General features: G+C 33.7%; 1 protein-coding gene across 1 annotated transcript in view; it reads right to left on the bottom strand.

Annotated features, from left to right (window-relative positions):
* The window catches only part of LOC124355069 (follistatin), a 125,974-nt gene extending 110,747 nt beyond the window's left edge, over positions 1 to 15,227 (bottom strand). Inside the window, exon 1 of the mRNA XM_046805997.1 lies at positions 15,066 to 15,227. Coding sequence (XP_046661953.1) covers positions 15,066 to 15,210 — 145 coding nt within the window. The 5' untranslated portion in view covers positions 15,211 to 15,227. The remainder of the gene's footprint in view (positions 1 to 15,065) is intronic.
* Between the last annotated feature and the right edge of the window lie 4,355 nt (positions 15,228 to 19,582).

The following is a 19,582-nucleotide window of genomic DNA, read 5'->3' as shown; positions in this document are numbered from 1 at the left end:
AGGTTGGGACACACATAACCGCACCGCGCCCGACACATCAGTCGGCCGTATGCTGGCCGTCATACGGTGAAAGAATTGCAGCGCAGTTTTCAACCTGCAAGTCCACACATGTCCGCACCGACACCAGACCGTCGTGGCCGCACCGTGCCCGCACCGTCCACCGATATGTTTAGTTTGAATTTTGACGGGCCACGGTGCGGTCTACGAGCGGCATCATATGCTGTTTACTGTTACGTTCTTCTTTTTAAAAACTATTTAAGTAGTCTACACGTTCTATTTTAGTGAATTATTTAGTATAGCCTACTAACTCTACATCCTGTGTTCGTATACAAAATCATATTTATTATTAAAAGTATTACATTTTCCTTACCTTAGAGTAAACTAGTCCATATTTTTCTTATTGTGCATATTTTCGTTATTACAACAAATTTGAAAACCATGTTTGTACCTTAAGTGATTTTAAACAACAACTAAATTCGAATTATGAAAAGTCTATAAACATTTTTCATTGATTAAAAAATAACAACCATGTAATTATTTGCGCGAAAAATCTATTTTTCTTTGATGTATTGAAGTTACTTGATACATTTATTGGGTATTTTGTAAGGGTCATATTTAGAATGTTTCTATGACATTTTTATTTTTTTATTCTTTTCACTTCATTAAAGTAAAAATAAAAAATATTTTATTTACAATCAGATTTTCAAGCAAGAAAAACCCATGTTAAAAATAAATAATAATAATAAATCATTTATTTCCCCATAATAACAAACTGAATATTACAAATAAATATTATTGCCAGTGCTTACCCTAATAATAAATAATACTATGACATAACATATTTACAATAGCAGTAAATAAACAAATAAAAAATGTTTTTCTACTTACTTTATTTCAAATTTTGTACTTAGAGTAATAAAATATAAAAAGTAGGTTACATCCTTTTAGATTTTTCTTTCTTTTTTTAAACTAATAATTAGGCCAATAGATTTACAAAATAAGGGAAATTTAGGTACACCATAGAGGCTGTGCCTGTGTTGAGGATACTCTATACAAAAAAGGGTAAAAAATAAAAATAGCGGAATCGAGCAAGAATGAAATGATAAAAATGAGTTATTGTAGCTTATGTAGTAAATAATGTACTCTTACGTTTCAAAGTTTAAATTTAGTATAACTAGTGTGATGTATTAAACAAAAAGGATTTATGCATGATTTACAATTCAAATATTAGGCTTTACACATGTAACATTAAATATTATATTATAAATAATTATTTTATAATGCTCTAACGTGTCTATTTAAATATTATTATAACTTAGCAGACAGGAACTAACCATACACTAATGTATTATCTTAACCAAATACTCAATATCATTTTGACCGATCAACCATACTCTAATTTTTTTATAAAATATATTTATGTTCCTACTATTTTTGACTAATTCTGGCAATCAATTATTTGTCCTCGGAGCTATAAAAAGAAAAACATTTTGTAAAATCTGTTTTTTGTAAGTTCTCTAGTATAAATTTTACAAATATTTACTATGTTTTACAAATTATTGTAAAAGGGCTTGCAACATGGCAAACTCTCTGGCATCACACTATAGCTCTTGGGGTTAATACAAAAAACACTAAATATACTGTTTTTAGTGTATTTGACCGAAATTCATTGCAATGAAACACAATGAACAAGAATTATAGGGATAAAAAAATATAACCAAGATAATGATATTTACAAATTTTACATACTAGCTGATTGTACAAAGCTTTACTGTAGCATTACAATGTTTCATTCACCACAAGCGATTAATAAAAATAACAACAATGAAATTAACAATTTTCTCAAGCAATACATAATCTTCCGAATATTTTTTAAGTATCTGTCACTTCGAATTCAAAAGAAACATGTTCTAGTACAGTGAGATTGTTGTGCTCGGACTGCATACGGACATGTGTGGCCTCACGGTAACCGAGCCGAGCCCGCACCGACAATCGGCCGACTCACGTGTCGGGCACGGTGCGGTTATGTGGTGTCCCAACCTTTAACCGTTGCACCGCTATAAAGTGAGTTTCGCAATCGCCAATGCAGTAAAAATGAACATTTTACTATAAGTCAAGGTTTCGAATTTTTCATTTCTGATTTTTTCTCTTATGCAGTGCAATTGTGTACTGTATTATTCGGTAGTTTTTTGTAAACCTTTTTCTAAGAGTAGCGTATTGTATTTAGTATAAATAGTTCAAAGAATGAGTGGAGTAAAAATTAATCAAGGCGTAGACACTATAAAACTAACTTTAATGGGTTAAGTAACACGAGACTCATTATGATATTTTATAGCCTAGAGATTGCGTAATAGTCATTTTCGTTTTAATCGACTTTTTCTTACCCGACCAGCTTTGGTCCCGCAGGTGGTCGGTTAAGGGGGTCTCCTGTATAATACTAAAATATAATGCGCACGTGCGTAATCTATAGTACACGTTTACCGCATGTTCATCTATATAAACGTTCGTGCTAATCTATTGTTCATTTATGTTATTACACTAAACCTGATTTATAACAAATTGAAAAGTATATAATATAACAAACATTATCAGAGAATTGTTACAGGGCTGTTATAGAATTGATAATTAGCTACAGCATTCAATTCTCCTCTTACGGAGACCTAAATACCTGCTAATTTTTAAAAGTGAAGAGAATTTTTTGGGGAAAGAAGATGTGGGTGTATCTGCGTAAGCGGATTTTTAACATTATGACTTTTGTTAAGCACTGTTTCTTTTCTTAGCTTTCAGACACCTTCTAGCTAAATAGATTTCTGGAAAAGTTGAACATGATTAACTAACAGCAGCAACACCTAAACATAGATTTTACAGAAAAATTTAAGATCTAAAAATTATCATTCCTCTCCCAAATTTCACCATTTTATCTTATTTCTAATTAATTGTAGAACTATGTTTATATGTCTGATCAGACTGATATAAGGCCTAGGATAATATAAATCCTAACAACAAATCACATTATCTAAGTAATCTAATAGCGCAAATCGTAAAAATAGATTATCATCTTAAACCTCTATCTCTTTTTTGAGAAAAGATACAGCCGATTACTGTTTAATAGTGTACGGCGTTATACAAAACGTTTGTTGAGCAGAAAAGTACAACAGTATCAATTTCACTCTTATTAAACTGTTATGTTTATTGTTTAAAGTCTGATAAGAAAACTTGATTTGTTCTTAGCAGGCTTTACTTAACTTTTGACCTGCTTTCAATTTGATACTATAAATCAATATTGTTCTTATATCATTTAATGAACCGAGAGAGGTAGTAATGTTACACACCTCAGCTCAAATTGAAAATAGAAAAAAAATAAATGAGAAATGTGTTTTTTTGCAGTCGTATTTTGTAATTGTGTGAGTGTCAGTAGACAAAAATGTCGGCGAAACACAATTTCTGTTGTTTCTAAACACAGTTGTTAATTAAAGTAATATTTTCTTTAATATAACTTATATAGCTAGGCTCACGGACGCGGGGCACAGCCGTTTGCCTCCACCTGTGACCGGCTGTGCCTATTTTACAAAATAATTGAAACTCAAGTAAACCTTGTATCAGAGCTTGTAGGTCCGACGGAAATGCGCGAAGGATGAAGGATGCAGGATATGAAAGAGGTGTGGTCCTGCAAGAAAAAAAACTGTTATGTGGGTAATACACATCCTGCCTACTCCGCTTGTGAATTATGTATCTACTCGTGAGTGGGATAAGCAATATATGTATATCCCGGAATATAATTATAACCTATCATTTACTCTGTGGTGTTCATTTATCGAAAGGTTTGTGGCTGCGCGTTCTGGACAGTTACATCAGAAGTTCTCGATTTACTGCGGCTTAAATAATGTCTTATTAAAAACGTACATCCCGATGTCACAAAGTAAGCCATTATAAACGTGCAGTATCTCTCAATTTTAAAAGAGGAATTCACTATGTCCAGGGTACTCCTTAATAACCGACATCTGTCATTAATGATTTATAAATATTTATGTTACTGACATTACCCATCTTCTTGTGCTGTGGCCTCTCATGGACAATTGAATCCATTGTGAACCCAGCCCGTTTACTATTTTAGAGTTAGAAATACTCATTTTGTGAGTGAAATTTTGACTACTAACATACAATTTTAGCGTTCTGTTACTTCTTTATCACAAATTAAAAATTGAAAGATCAAGAATGTAGTTTTTATACTGAATATTTATTAAAATAAACTATCGTAATCAATAAATAGACTTTACTAAAATTTGGATCAGATTCCAGTAGCTGCTCCCAAATTTTAATACCATTTAACGCTAAAACAATTCCATATACTATTATACTTTTTAACGACTACCAAGAATAATTTATATTGCCTAATAAGTAAAACTCCCAGAGTTTCATCGATACAAAGATAACGGACTTGCAACTTGTCAGCGGGGCTTGGAACTCAAACCTTTGACTGCAGAAATACATGTCAATGAGTGTTCATAGCTGTCTCGGGCATTTGTGTCCAGACCCTCTAGAACTTTTATATGTTATGGGCTTTATCCTGGGGAATGTTTTCGTTCGTCACCTTCTGAGCTGCTCGAAACTAACGGCCGAAAATATTTATGTCAGACAGTTCGGAAACTAGAAATACTTCCAAATATTTTTCGAACAATCATAAATACAGTTTTCTTAGTTTGCATTGTTATTTCAGTGGTTATAAAATCACTGAAACATTTTTAAGCTTTGGTTGAAGCTAAGCTGGGAGAATTTGACCAAAACTTATAGTATTTACTAAATTTCCTTAAATTTAAATGTACACTTGCAGAAGCCTAGAGCCGCAAACATTTTGTGTTTTGATAGGCATCAGCTGTTTTACATAGGTTATAATTTTTTTTTTTTTCCTCTTAGGACAAGAAGCTTATAAATTGCACTTAGTCCTGTAAGAACCTTTGCGCTGCTTCCGGAGTGATAGGATATTCAGGATGGGTAAGGTTAGGGAGTAGGGGCCGCCTCCTATTGAGATCCATGAGGAAGAATTAGGGCACTACATCTCAAAGTCATCCTGGAAGAAGGGGAGGCCAGCTCTGAACGAGCCTCTACAGTCAAAGTAGGCAGGGGGTGGCACACCCTTGTTGAGGTTAACAAGAACCTCTGAGGTAAGGGAACAAACCCCACCAACTCCAACAGTCATCTTCCACAGTAGACTAGACCTATCGAATTGCCCATGAACCCCAGAATCTCAACATTTGCGGTTAGTGATGTGCCGCTACTGGACATCCATAAGGTTGCCCAGATTGAAGTGGCACATCGGTTTTTGCTGTGCCCAGTGGTGGGTTCAACTGGTAGGTATAAACCAGCCAGAAGTGATCCCTACTGGGTTTATAAAAATGTTATAAGATACTAAGTATTTGGCAATTTTTATAATAATTCCAACGGCACTTCTTTCGACGAGTGCTTCAAGAACACGATCACTTTAAAGTTACGCTGCACAAGCCGGGAGCAACAAACAACTGATACCTCTCACTGTGACATGTTTAGCGCTGAAATGAAAATGAAAATTTAGTGAAATGATCTTGAGTACTCATAAAAATCATGTTAAACTTTTTTACTCTGACGCCCTTATTTGTGGTGGTAGAATAAAGGGAAATGTACATGATAAATGCGTATCCCAATCTTTTTGAGTATTCAAATGACAAAATACCCAAATAATTAAATATTCTGAATAATCATTTAATTTATTGTATTATAGTAATTAATGAGGTAATCTTCTGAATAAGTTTTATATCGAGTTTGGATTTTGCTATATCACGTACAAACAACCAGCAGTGACCTGCGGCTTCCAAATCAATTTTGAGCGGTTTTCATTTCTGGTTCTAGTGAATTATATTTCCGCTGCCAATATTAAGTTTGCCTTTTTACCACGATCAAGACACTACGTTAAAATGTATATATTTATGGCTTCCGTAATTTACTCCGGTCTTAGGATGTTTTGTTCCTTAGTTGATTTTCCCTTATTTCTGATCAAGAAAATGTATAGTCTATACATACACAACAGTGTGAAGCCTACTTCTGTCAAAAGACAACTAAGATAGGTTCCATAACAGTCTTTAAATGTATAGTAAATGAGAGACTACATTGTATTTTATATCTGCACTGTTAGCATATACCCGCTGCTTTGCACGCAATTTAGTAGGCGTTGCACGTGTATGACCATTTCTGGTTCGAGTGAATTATATTTCCGACGCAAATGTTGAGTTTGTCTTGTTGCCACGATCAAGGAAATACGCCAAACAGCTGTTATTTATGACCACTGCAGAGGCCTAATTTACTTAGTACATTTTGTTCCATAGTTGATTTTGCCTTGTTTCCCGATAATATATATATATATATCACAGATCAGAGAAGCCTACTTCTGTAAAAAGTTAACTAAGATGTGTTTTATATCAGCCTTTAAATACTAAAAGTGACCTCTTTTTTTATGTAATAATTAATATTTTTTAAATAAGCATGCAAAGTTAAAGTGACATTAATAATGAGTTTTTTATAAACTGAAAATTATTTTTAATATTTTAGAACATTTAATGCTGGGATTGGTACATTAGTTCTAAAGCACAGGCCAGCGAACTTTCATCTAGCATAGTTCTTGCCGACTTCTTCAAAGGGAGTCTTCGGAGTCAAATTCTGGCCATCTTATTTTTAGGACTTTTCTAAAATAGATGGATATAATATATCAATAAACGGAAAACGTAAAAAAGCACAACGAACATCGTCGATAATAATTTTCAGCCCATAATAAAATTAACTTTTCATCAGTTTGTTTTCATCAATTGCGAGTTTTCATGCTATTTGATAAGTTTACATTTTCAATAACTTTACTTTCGCTAAATTCTTAAAAATAACAATGAGCATATTTTAATACTCTTTTTTATACCTATTTCTGTAGCAAATTTCCCTCAAATTTATCGTCGTGAATTTTAATTTGAAAATTTCCACTACGGCTACGAGTTTATGAGCTCTCTCTATGAAGCATACGAAGCACGAGCAGGTGACAGTGAGTAGCACACAATAGTTATGTGTGATAGATGAGACATCACGTCCTGACGTGTCGAGCTAGTCCCCACATTCTGTGAGCCCACTGGGGCATGGAATAGCCCTACATTTCATCAGACATCACTTCACCTACTTGAATCATCTCAGTGCAGACTATCGATCGAGAAATGCGCTCAAGGACATTATAGTTTTCAAAACATGCACGACAATCTTAGATAAGTTCGATTTAAATCTTCACTCTCAGTCTTTCAGAACAAATTACTTGAGCTTGTCATGCTTTTATTTATGGAACAAGGATGGACAAGGATTGAAAAATGGTGGCGACCAGTAACAGGATATGGTAAGTGGAACAATCAATTTTTATCATAGCTCTTAAGATACCTTACCTGAAAAATTTTAATCATTATGTAAGGAATTATAAGCATTGTAAATAGTCATTTTGAAAATCTTGCAGCCATCTTCAAGGAAAACGTCTGAACGTAAGGGTATAATGTTTCACGACATATTTCTAATGAAGTATGGCTCAAGACAATTTCACGACTAATGAAACAGGACATAAGAGATTTAAATAATAATCATTGACTGGAACCACTTAGATTACATAAAACGTCTAACATCGACAACATAATTATTCTTCCCATATAAAACCAGTGTTAATTACGTAATAACATATTTAAACTTAATTTAACTTACACGTATTCTCAATCTTCTCATTTAATTTACATACTTTATTCATGATCGATTCTTCTGTTCGTAGGTGTTGCATAAACGCCCATTGTTATGTTAGCATGATTACTAAGAAATGTATCTGGAAAGAATTCCATGTGCTTGTCTAATAACGAACGCCCAAATAGGTGTCAGGAGTTGGTACAAACGAAATAAAGGATCGGCAAAATGGAAAACTTCGAATTATTATAGCTTCAGCAGGTGTTATTATTAAAAAAACACTTGATAGGTTGCACCCGAAAGGGTTATCAACATTTTAATGAGATTAAATCAGTAGCAGAATAATTAAAAGAGTTTATCAGTGTTTACCAAAGAGTGGTTGAGACGAAGACTATATCAAAGTACAGAAAGTTTAATGATTAAAAACGCGTATAGCTGTAAGATATGGAATGAGAGGAATTCATTGTTTGATTTTGAAAAATCATAATTTGAGAGCTGAAATTGAAACTAAAATTTCTATGAAGCGAAAATTGCCTTGATAAAAATTTGCAATAAGGTTTATTTAAACATAACTTTTTATATGAAATTAGTTAGATAGTGTTTATAAATCCAAACAATTACAGAATTTAGTTTTTTACTTTTTAACAAGATTTCGCTTATTTATAAAAAAGGATTTTCCTCTGCTTTTTTGTCATTTAAAATATTTTGCAAGTTGATAATATTTACACTTATTGAAATACAATATAATGGATGCTCGAAAAATGTTATAGGTTTATTAATTCTTTTAGCTAACTTGAACTGGTATTTAACACCACAGACAAACAAAACGGCTAGGTCTTAAATCTTGTCCAATAAAAATATAAACACAAACTTTAAATTGTTTTCACTTTCGTTCTTTCTATCCTAGGAAGCAACCTCTCGGAATAATTTCATTTTTCATTTCATTTATTTATTTCCAAACAATTCATGAATCCAAATTGACTTATAAAATAGTAAAACAAAAATTGGAATAATACCTGCAGAGACTCCACGTCTGTGTGCATTATTAGAGTTCTTAAGTCAGTCCAGCAGCACTAATAAACTTATTTAATTGATACTAGTAACTAGTATGTATGATAATGATAATGCGGCCAATAACATTGTTATCTCGTTAGAAAAATGCCAAGTGAAATTGTTGAATACCAGTTAGAAGATAAGTCCATTACCCAGGGAGTTCTTGAGCACGCTCGATCCTCAAGGAATTCCACTATACAAACTGTGTATAAGTTGGAGCTCCAATAATGCTGCTGCGGAATCTGGTATCTCCTAAGCTTTGTAACGGCTCTAGACTACAGATTAAATCTTCCTACAAGAACGTTATAGAAGCAATAATATTCTCTGGATGTGGTGAAGGGGAAATAGTCTTCGTTCCAAGAATGCCGTTGATTCCATCAGAATTAAAGCCTTTAGTTAACAGTTTTCTGGGAGAGTCCTTCAATTTCCTGTCAAAGTATAGGTTGTTATGACAATACATAATTTGCAAAGCCAGTAATTGAAAATAGCCAGTGAATACAGCCTTTCCTGTAGCAAGTTATATCTTGCTTACTCCGAAGTGAGTTCTCATGACACATTGAATAAAAAAACGTATCCAATCGAGTTCTTATAAAAAAAACTTACTAAAGTGCAATTCTTTTTTTTATTTTAAGACAATATTATATCTTCTTGCAAAGTATAATAATATGACTGAACGACATATTGATAACTGCATTTCAAAATTAAAACATTTAAGAAGCACTAATTTTTCTTAGTGGGTACCCAAGTAGATTATATAACATTATAAGTTACTTTTGTGTTAAATTTCATCCTAAATAGCTCAAGGTACACTTGGTAGTTAAATTCTATATTTTACGTTTACATTACATTCAACGCACTAGACCTATTACAGAGTAGATAGTTGTACGACATGCCGAAATACGTGCAAAATGTATATGCAGTAAATTTGGACTGCGATCAGATTTTCAACTGAAAGTTCATACTTTTACTGAATCCATTTCTCTTTCTACGAGTGCATTTAAAATTATTAATGTCTGATTTTGTTTTGCTACAAAATGATTTTTTCAGTTGAAATCATAGCACCTATAGCACCTCGATATGTTTGCAGATTTATTACAGCTAGAGCGAAATTGAGTAGCTTACTGTCATACTTGATTACTCTTTAAATTTTAATCGTGTCAATCCAATACTAAAGAAACATTAGACATTTTAGTTTTCATAATTGAATAACCGGTCGGATAAAGTATCGCATTGTTGAATGGCAGCAATCGACGGACATGAACACATCTTTCACTTACACTTTATAAGGATATAGGAGTATCGCAGGGTAGATGCTTGGTTCTAATTTTGTTTATCTTGTGTGAACTGCTGAGTGTTTTATTGTATGCACGTGCATTGTTATGGCAGTCATTTGACTTATGGGCCAACAACTCGTATCATACGGTTGGTTAGTGCTAGACTCAGCGACGTTGAGATTATAAGTGAATAGTCGGAAAGGAACGGTTTCAAGTTTAACCGAAGTGTGGAATAATCCAAACAGCATAACCTGCTGCACCACAAAGACTGCACAAGAAAAAGTGGACGTTATCCATGACAGAGCGACGAGTATGGTAAATAATACTGTTGAAACACAGGAGGTTACCGTTGATAGTAACCAAATTACTGGCGATTTTACTTGTCAGAAAGGTTTGGCGGAAACAAATGGTGCAGTTTGTTATTTTGCAACTGTATTATCATTATTGCTACCCCACATGTAGCAACAAAATCTTGAGAGAAGATACCGGTCACATACAAATAGTACAGAACACTTCCGTTGCATAATGTATACAATTAAAAAACAAGAGCACGTATTGGTCTGTTGAGATGCAGCCAATTTGATGATAATTGAAGCCGTATGTGTGATGCAGACCTGCTGCCTGGTTACCCGAGTGTTGACCCTGAGAGAGCACATTATCTGCCAGACAGATTGGCACTCAGGAGGGAGTTCACTCCTCCTGACACACAACGGCATAATCACCTTCACCTTCACTTTCCTGGAATGAAGTTAGAAAGTGTTATAGGAAGTTATTTCACCCGAAAGACTGATCTCCTTATTTGTCTCATAAAAATTACAAGATATACCTCTAAACAACGAGTGAGCAATTAAAGCATCTGTTTAATATTGTACTATGTATTATTTATTGTAAACATTCATTTATCAATTTGTGATGTACTTAGATCAAGAAACAGTGTTGTTCTGTACATAGTCTTATAAGTAAGCAATAGTAAAAGTAGTTATGTTTAGAGAAAATCGATGTGCATAGCCTGTGTATGAATGATAATTATGTGATGAGGTGGGTTATGATTTTGACACTTCTCAAAGATTTTACAAATATTTGTGCTTATTTAATTTTGTTGTAAGTTTCGTTCAATTCAAGGTACAGTACGATTTAAGGACGGCACGACTTTGTGCGCGAAAGCAAAGAAAAAATGTTGCAGATTTTAAAATATTGTCATTTCCTGTATTTAATTCTCGATTTTTTTCTGTCAAGCTAGAAAAACGAATCGAAGCAAATCTTACGAAAATACCGGAAACTAGATTATGAAACAATATTAATTTATTGTTTATGGACAATATCCCCCCCTCGACGTGACGGAATCCAAGGAATGTAGAGGAATAAACTGGATCACGTGACAGGGATGTCTGAGACAGGGTGGTATCGTGTATTTTTGCAGGTTATTGTCCTTAATTGCGGTTCTGAAGATTGTCTATTGTGGTTTAATTTATCGTCATTTGAAATATGGGAACAGACACTGCGATGGCTTCTCTACTTTTTAAATTTCTACTTATTTCTACATTCTTGAGGCAATTCTATACTTCTGACAGGGCGCGCCTCAGTTCGCGATGGGAATGATTCCCAAGTCAAAACGAGAGGAAGGGAGGAATGAACAACTTTATCCAACACAGACAAATTTAACTTAAAAATTGCCTTGCCAAGTTGATCTCTGATAAATAAAATTTCCCATAAAGTATCAAACAACTAGACTGGAATGGAAAACATTCAACACTTTCAAGATCATTTAAGTTAATAGACGAGTATGTGATGAATCGCTGGGGCGATTAAAACACCGGAAAAATATTAATGACTCGCAATAAGAGTTAAGTGTTGAGCCTGTAAATTGTGCACAAAATGTGGAAGTGGAGTTTTTCATGTGTGAGTTTGTTATTATCAGAGTAATCGGTTAGCTTAAATATCGGACTGTGATACTATATTATATTATCTTTTTGTAAAAAAGTTCAACTATACCTGAAGACGTCAGCAGGTTTTGAAACTTTGGCCAAAGTCACTCCTCAGTTTTAATGTATTTAAAACAAAGACGAGGGTTTTTATGAGAACCATTGTTTTAACTGAGAAACGTTTAATACTGAAATACTTTTATTTGTTTTAAAGGTAAGTACCTGCTTTTCAGATGTCAGACGTGTTTTAGTGATATTTGTGTTTAATTAACCTTGTGTTTTTAGTCTATACTTGAAAAAGAAAACAAATACCAGTTCTAGAAACGTTACTAAAAGACTTCTGTACAAACCTAAGCGAATAAATACGGTTATATAACATTACACTATATACTTCTAACACCCATACGTATTTTATTTATAGACTATTAAATGTTTTGAATTTAGTTTAGAGTATACGTGGACTATACGAGGTAATTATGGGTTTCAGGGCTATAGCAAAGTGGTTTTTGGGTAGATAAAGTTAGGTGATCGAGCATCTCAACTAAATTTGAGAAATCCGTTTTCATCGTATTGAATAAATTATAACAGAATTTTAGTAGATTAATCTGTCGAGATCTTAAACAAATGAATGATCCAGTTTGGAAGACACAAGACAGATGTAGAGTTACTCAACTGCGTTTTGGTCCAAGCTTACTCCCACGCGCTGAACATGAGCTATTTACAAATAGAAATGTACTTGATATGTTACTGCAGTGTTGCTAATCATGAGCAAACACAATATTATTGGATAAAGCGGGATTTCTAACAATCCGAAATAGTATAAAATTATTCATAATCCGTCCAGACAAGAAAATCTGCTTGTATTCGAGAATTCCTTATATAAATGTCTTGTTGATTATTCGACGTGCATCAGTGAAATATTAAAATTTGTATTGTAACATATTTATGGGTAAATTGAAAAGTGTATGTAACTTATCAGATTAAAGTTACAACTATTATTTTCTAAACTTTTTGGATGTTTCCGCCATAACACATTTTTACCTTTGTTATGCTTTTATTTAATTTAAGGTTACATTGAAGTACGTAAATATTATGTGTAACCGTACACACGAAACTCTTGTATTATTGTTGACTAAGAGAGTATTTATAAAGTAATCTAGGGTCAATTTTACAATAGGGAACTTTGGTTTGTAAATTTTGGACGTTAACTATTGCAGTACTACATAGATAACGCGGTATCATTCAACACCGCCGTCCCATCTCGATCACCACGGCAGCTTCACGCTGCTACTGTATACAATTTTAACATCCCCGGAACCGCCCTTTTACTGTGTATTTTTTATTTAAATTCATTGTTTACTTATTTAGTTTCTCCCTTATACTCACGGGACACGTGTTCATGAGTGAGGGGTGACTGATAACGACGATACTCATGTACGCAAGATCACGCCTAAAGTGCCATATATTAAGACCATTTAAAGAAATCACATGGGGATGGGAGGACTAAGATAATTGAAACCATCTCACAATATTGGAATCCAGCATGGTGAAACCGTACTGATTTTGAATCCCAGGATATAGATTTAGGTATATGTTATATTATTTAGTTAACAATAAACAATAGGTCTACATTTAATATTCTTGTTAGTAAAATAATATATAGTTTCAAGTACTATAATCTGTATATGTTATCAAATTATGGAGATACAGGGTAGCCCCTTGAGAGGATTTTATAATTCTTGAGCGATTAATTATAATTAAAAAACAATACATTTGTTTAACAGTGGTAAACAAATGTATTTGTTTACCACTGTAAACAAATGTATTTGTTATTAAATCCAAATGTACACTTGGACAGAAGAGTACCCGGGGAGAGATACAAATGATAAATCCCCTTTGACATTCTAAATTTTACTAGATGTAATTGTGTGTATTTATAGTTATTACTATCTGATAATGTAAGTTAATTGTGATGTAATTATAGAGATCGTAGAAGTTTATTCAAATATATAAATCAATGCCAAGTTGCATTTTCAAAACTGAATATTTAATTCAATTACAAACTACCAAGTGCATAGCATCCAATAATATTCAAAGAGGAAATTTAGTTTAATAAGTTAATGTATAGGCTTACTTCGGTATTTGAATTCATTTTTAGAAAAAAGAGCGGGGACTCATTTCAATTCAATACAGAAATACAGACTTATACTTTATTGAAGAAACATCGTGGTCTCCAACATAATCTTTAGTTTGCGATGTCTGATAATAAAATTAATAGTAGGACGTATCCAGTGGGGGAGTGGTTATGGGAGACTAATCCCATATGAAATTTATCTACATTGAATGTGATGAAATTGAATCTCAGAATAGACTGATATTTTTGACGTTTTTTGGTTTATAGTTATACCTTGGTAATAACATTCTGGATACACTTCAGGTAAGCAATGTATAGATTGTTTTCACGAACTCATTTTATTTGAAAGCACAGGTTAGGTATGTAAAATATTACCATAATACAAAGTGTCAAATTAAATTTTATCGTAGAGATCTATACATAATATGTATGTTTGCTTACAGTTCAATAAAGTTAAAAGTTAAAAAATACATGACTTGTAAATGGGCTTTAAGGCGACTTAGTAAGTTTTCTCATTAAATCTATGTTTTCAATTGTAATACTGTAATTGTAAAACGTAACGTGACACTACTAACAAATCAATCCACGAAATGGCTGTAACCAATATAGTAAAAATCTCTCTAACATTTTTTGGAAGGGAATATGTCTCGGTCATACATTTGTTTATTGTAGTTATACACATCATTTTGACGAACAAAAATGTAAACCCGGCAAAATTATAAATCAACGAAGATCTAATAAATTATTATTTCTCACAGGAACTCTGAAATACGGATAGCCCAGGTGTTTCTGCTTTATTAAAAATCTATATTACACACATATCAGGTGGTATTACTACGTAGACAATCGTTTCACTTCTACAAAGAAATATTCAACACTTTCAAGTACGACATATAAAAAGTAACGACGTTCCATCCAAAATCCCGTCAAAAGTTTTTTATTAAATTAGGGGGCGTGTACCTTGGGCGGGCCGTAAGACGAGGGCGAGCAGGAGCGCCAGGAGCGACGCCGGGAACATGACGGTGCCGAGGACGGCCTGGCTGTGGCGGCGGTGAAGCGCTGTTAGAGACGGTAGCGATGTGACACACGTGCCTACATGGTCCATGCGCACTCCGGGTACGCGCGGCGCGCAACACTGACGCTCCGCGGTGGCGGTGACACGGGCAAGTCCCCCTCCCACCCAACAGCCTCCCCCCCACCCGCACCGGGACACGCGCCTAGGGACCGGAGTCGGGTGGCGGCGGAGCAGGTCTTCGGGAGAGCGAGTCATCTTCAGGACCCACGACGTGGAGTCACCAGGAGTCCGGTGACAAGCACTGGTCTACCTGTTGATGTGCTCTGGAGTAATTGGGTTTATCCCTAATAATAAAAATTTTTGCTCAGTATAGCAAGCAGTTGGCAGTATTGGCACCCGAGAATCACGATAGTCACCGTATGCTTCTTACCATAATCCCCGTGGCTTTATATTGCATATGCTTGTCTGATCGTGGATGTGTTCAATATTTACATCAAGGAGATCATTTTATGGGATTGGGAGTAATCAATTTCATTTTGGTAAACCATTGTTGCTAATGAATTTATTACAAGAATTTTTTTTTAAGCTATGTGATAATATTTATAAGTGCACTAGCAGTTACCCGGCAAGCATTTTTCAAAATCGAAAGTCATAACTTTCTTAGTGAAAGCATTTATGATGTAATACGATGGAGTCTACACATGTTTTTAACATAAGTAAACATATGAGGTACATATTATTATTTCAGTATTCATGATCGAGAGATTCAAAACTCAAATACAAATTTGACTGGTTCTAATTTAGGTTTTGTTGTATGAATAAATATATACATATGCTGTCTCGAAAACAGAATTTGGTCAAAAAGTGTCTACTTCTGTCTGTTTAGATTAATTTTCTATCTAAGGTATTTCAAGTTCCACAGTTGACCTTGACCTGTGCCCGTCTACTTTCGACTCTTTTAATTTATTTCCTGTCTAAGATTTTTCAAGTGCCACTGTGATAAGAAAATATATACCTTAGGTACGACTGAAAATTTACTGCGGCCCAAGTCAGATGCGAGCAATTAAATTCATTTCCGCTCTAATTTATTAACGGTTCCACAGTTGAGTTTATGTTATTGCACTGCCACAGGCCAAGAAAATAAACACATATGTGGATTTTGGAATCCAACTTAAAAACGTTTATTGCGTGATGCTTCTGGTGCTATAAGTAATATGCTTGTATTCTGCTTCTGATATAAGGGAAGAGTGTGCCATCCCTTTGATTTTTTTTAACTACAGTAAAATCGTTAAGGGAAACAACTAGTTTCGATTACCGTATGTGCAAAACATTCACAGCCTTGTTCATCAAGGTGGGTCTTAAACGCCGTTTAAATATTATTTGCAATGCATTAGATGGTTTATACGTCACTGGTGAAATCTAAAATAAAAATGATATAGTAACTTTTTCTTTGTCATTGCGATCTGCTTAACGTTATTGATCAAGCACTATATATATATATAGCATATAAATTTGAGAAAATACTAAATAAATATATTCAATATTTTCTCAAATTTCAATGTTAAACAGTAAAGATTTGTTTTGGTACTCTGATGAAGTGTCAACAGCTGCAGTTAACTTTGGAATACGTATATTAATTATTTTTAAGAATTATTCAATATTCTGAGAAGCTTTTTCCGATGTTTCTCACCTTTTAAACCTTCTTTGGACTACTACAAATATTTCTAAACCAATAAAAATAAAAATTAACCAAATTGGTTCATCCGTTCTATAGTTTTAGTAACAATAACAAACGTCATTTCATTTTTATATAAAAAGATATCACCACCATTATATAAAAATAGGCTCGTCACCACGCACAAGCCTCTGTGCCCATGTGGGACGAATTCGTTTACAAAAAGTGTACGTGTTGTAGTGTATAGAAATAAGATTGGTTTGGTTCTTTTTACACTTATGCTATTATCTTAATAATCTTCATAAAATTGTCTAAGCGACGTTTCAAATGTAATTGTCAGCGTGTGGTACTTAAATTTCGTTGGATCCTACTCAAAGGATTGAGATTTATTTAAAAGGATTTTTACAAAATATTGCAAAATAATTTGTTTAACTAGGCTAGTCAGCCCAAAATTACAATTCGCGAGGTAATAACTGTAATTAGACGGATAATTACTATTTAATTTTAATAAAGGTCATAACTATATGATACGAATAATGTTAATCATATTCTAATAAAAATTATTTACAACATACACAAGTATTCAAAAATAAAAGTAATTGTTACAAAATGCCCAATTCCAAAAATTGTAAAAGCTTTATGTGTAGGCCAATATATAATCCGCGCTTTAAGGATGTTAAAGACTGTCTTCTAGTGTTACAGTGTGTGATCCTTGGGCTGCAGTACACCACCAAAGGCCGACCTTTGTGGTTGGGACATTAGCCTTGAAAAAGTGACATGTCACCCTTGATCACGCAATGTTTACGACGGGAACCGCGATGACGTCAGAGCGGCATAGTAGGCTCGATTCCAGTATTCGGGATCTTGTGTCGCGAAACCATTCGGCGGTGTGAACCTCTAACCTACCGCGTGTCGCGTAACAGGCTTCGCTGCGGAGATCTACAAGTCTACAGGTCATTTTATACTTGGGATCTCCTATGGACAGACAGAAGATCATACACAAAAACCGTTTAACATCCCTCGGCAGACAAAAAAATATATATATCTGTCACAGTCTGCTTCAATAACGCTCAGCAAAATCCCATGGATGGACCATCATAGAACTCATTCTTGTCCGTGAATAAATAAAGTTTCACTCAAATTATAAAGGTCAGATAACTTGCGGATAGGTACGTAACTCGTATTAATGTGCCACACGTTATTGCTCGCAATTTTCTCGTTGCCATTATGGTTACCCATAAGGCCAATGTAAAACTTTTCGTTATTTCAGCCAAAATATTGGAGTGGCATCCACCATCCCGAACCCAACTTTGCCTATGAAGCTTCGTATATATATATATATATATATATATATATATATATATATATATATATATATATATATATATATATATATACTGTATATATACATACAGGGTGTTCATAAACTTCTGTGGGTTGTATTATGCATCACTTCAAATAAAAAAGTGCCAAATAAACAAAGATCAATAAATGTATCGTTTAGCCGCTAGCCACCATTTTGTATATTTTATACAGAAATTATTATCTCTAAAACTAGCTAAGCTAAAAAAAAAAAACCAATTTTTTTCATAGGTTTGAATAGATAATAGGGAAATAAAAAAGTGTTATTTTCTTTAATATTAACACAATAGCGTCTGTTAAACATTTTTTAAATTAAATAACAAAAACTCAGTATAGTTAGAGAACATTTACTAGCATTTTGAAAACTTTTCATTACGTTTTTAACGGTACTAGTTTCAACGAAATTCGTCAATGCATAAGCGAGGACCATCACTTTAAAGGTACGCTTGCACAAGCCGAGAGGCCTAAACATTTTGTCTTTTAATAGTCATCAGCTGTATGTACTACACCAGTTATAATAGTTTTACATTTTCATAAAAACTACAATGGTACTCTTACCAACAAAATTCGTCAACGCATAAGCGAGGACCATCACTTTAAAGGTACGCTTGCACAAGCCGAGAGGCCTAAACATTTTGTCTTTTAATAGTCATCAGCTGTATGTACTACACCAGTTATAATAGTTTTAAATTTACCAAATATTTTGACATTTTCATAAAAACTACAACGGTACTTTTACCAACAAAATTCGTCAACGCATAAGCGTGCAGGACCACTTTAAAGATATGCTTACTTAAGCCAAGGGCAACAAACAACTGATACCTCTCAACTATGACATGTTTGGCAACTATACTGGTTTTTTGTTGTTTTACTTTTAAAATGTCCAACAGGCGCCATTTTGTTAGTATTAAAGAAAATAACAGAATTTAAAAAAAATTTCTCTTATCTATTAAAACTATGTACCAAATTGGTTTCTTTAGCTTAACTTGTTGGAGACAATATTTTAATAAAAAAATACCAAATGGCGGCTCGCGGCTAAACGAGACATTTCTCCACCTATGTTTTTATATGACATCATTTGTTGTGAAATAGAAAGTATACTATCATGGCAAGAGCCGAATTTAATTTTTTAATAAACGAATTGTCCCGGCGGAGCAAGTACTTTTTGTGATTCAATATTTATTAAAAAATTATATATATATATATATATATATATATATATATATATATATATATATATCTTTGAACAGCCAAACGAAAACAAAATGTTTCCAACCCTTTGAGAGATAGACTTTGCTGACGCTCAGCGAATACACCATAACAGTTCATGGAGTGTAAATGTAATATTTTCGTTTCCAGTGCACCAATGTTAAATACAGCACCATATCATGTTACATGTTGAAAAATATCATTCCGTCCAGAGAG

Source organism: Homalodisca vitripennis, chromosome 2 (assembly GCF_021130785.1).
Source record: "Homalodisca vitripennis isolate AUS2020 chromosome 2, UT_GWSS_2.1, whole genome shotgun sequence".
Taxonomy (NCBI): domain Eukaryota; kingdom Metazoa; phylum Arthropoda; class Insecta; order Hemiptera; family Cicadellidae; genus Homalodisca; species Homalodisca vitripennis.
This window is presented reverse-complemented; position numbering and strand designations above follow the sequence as displayed.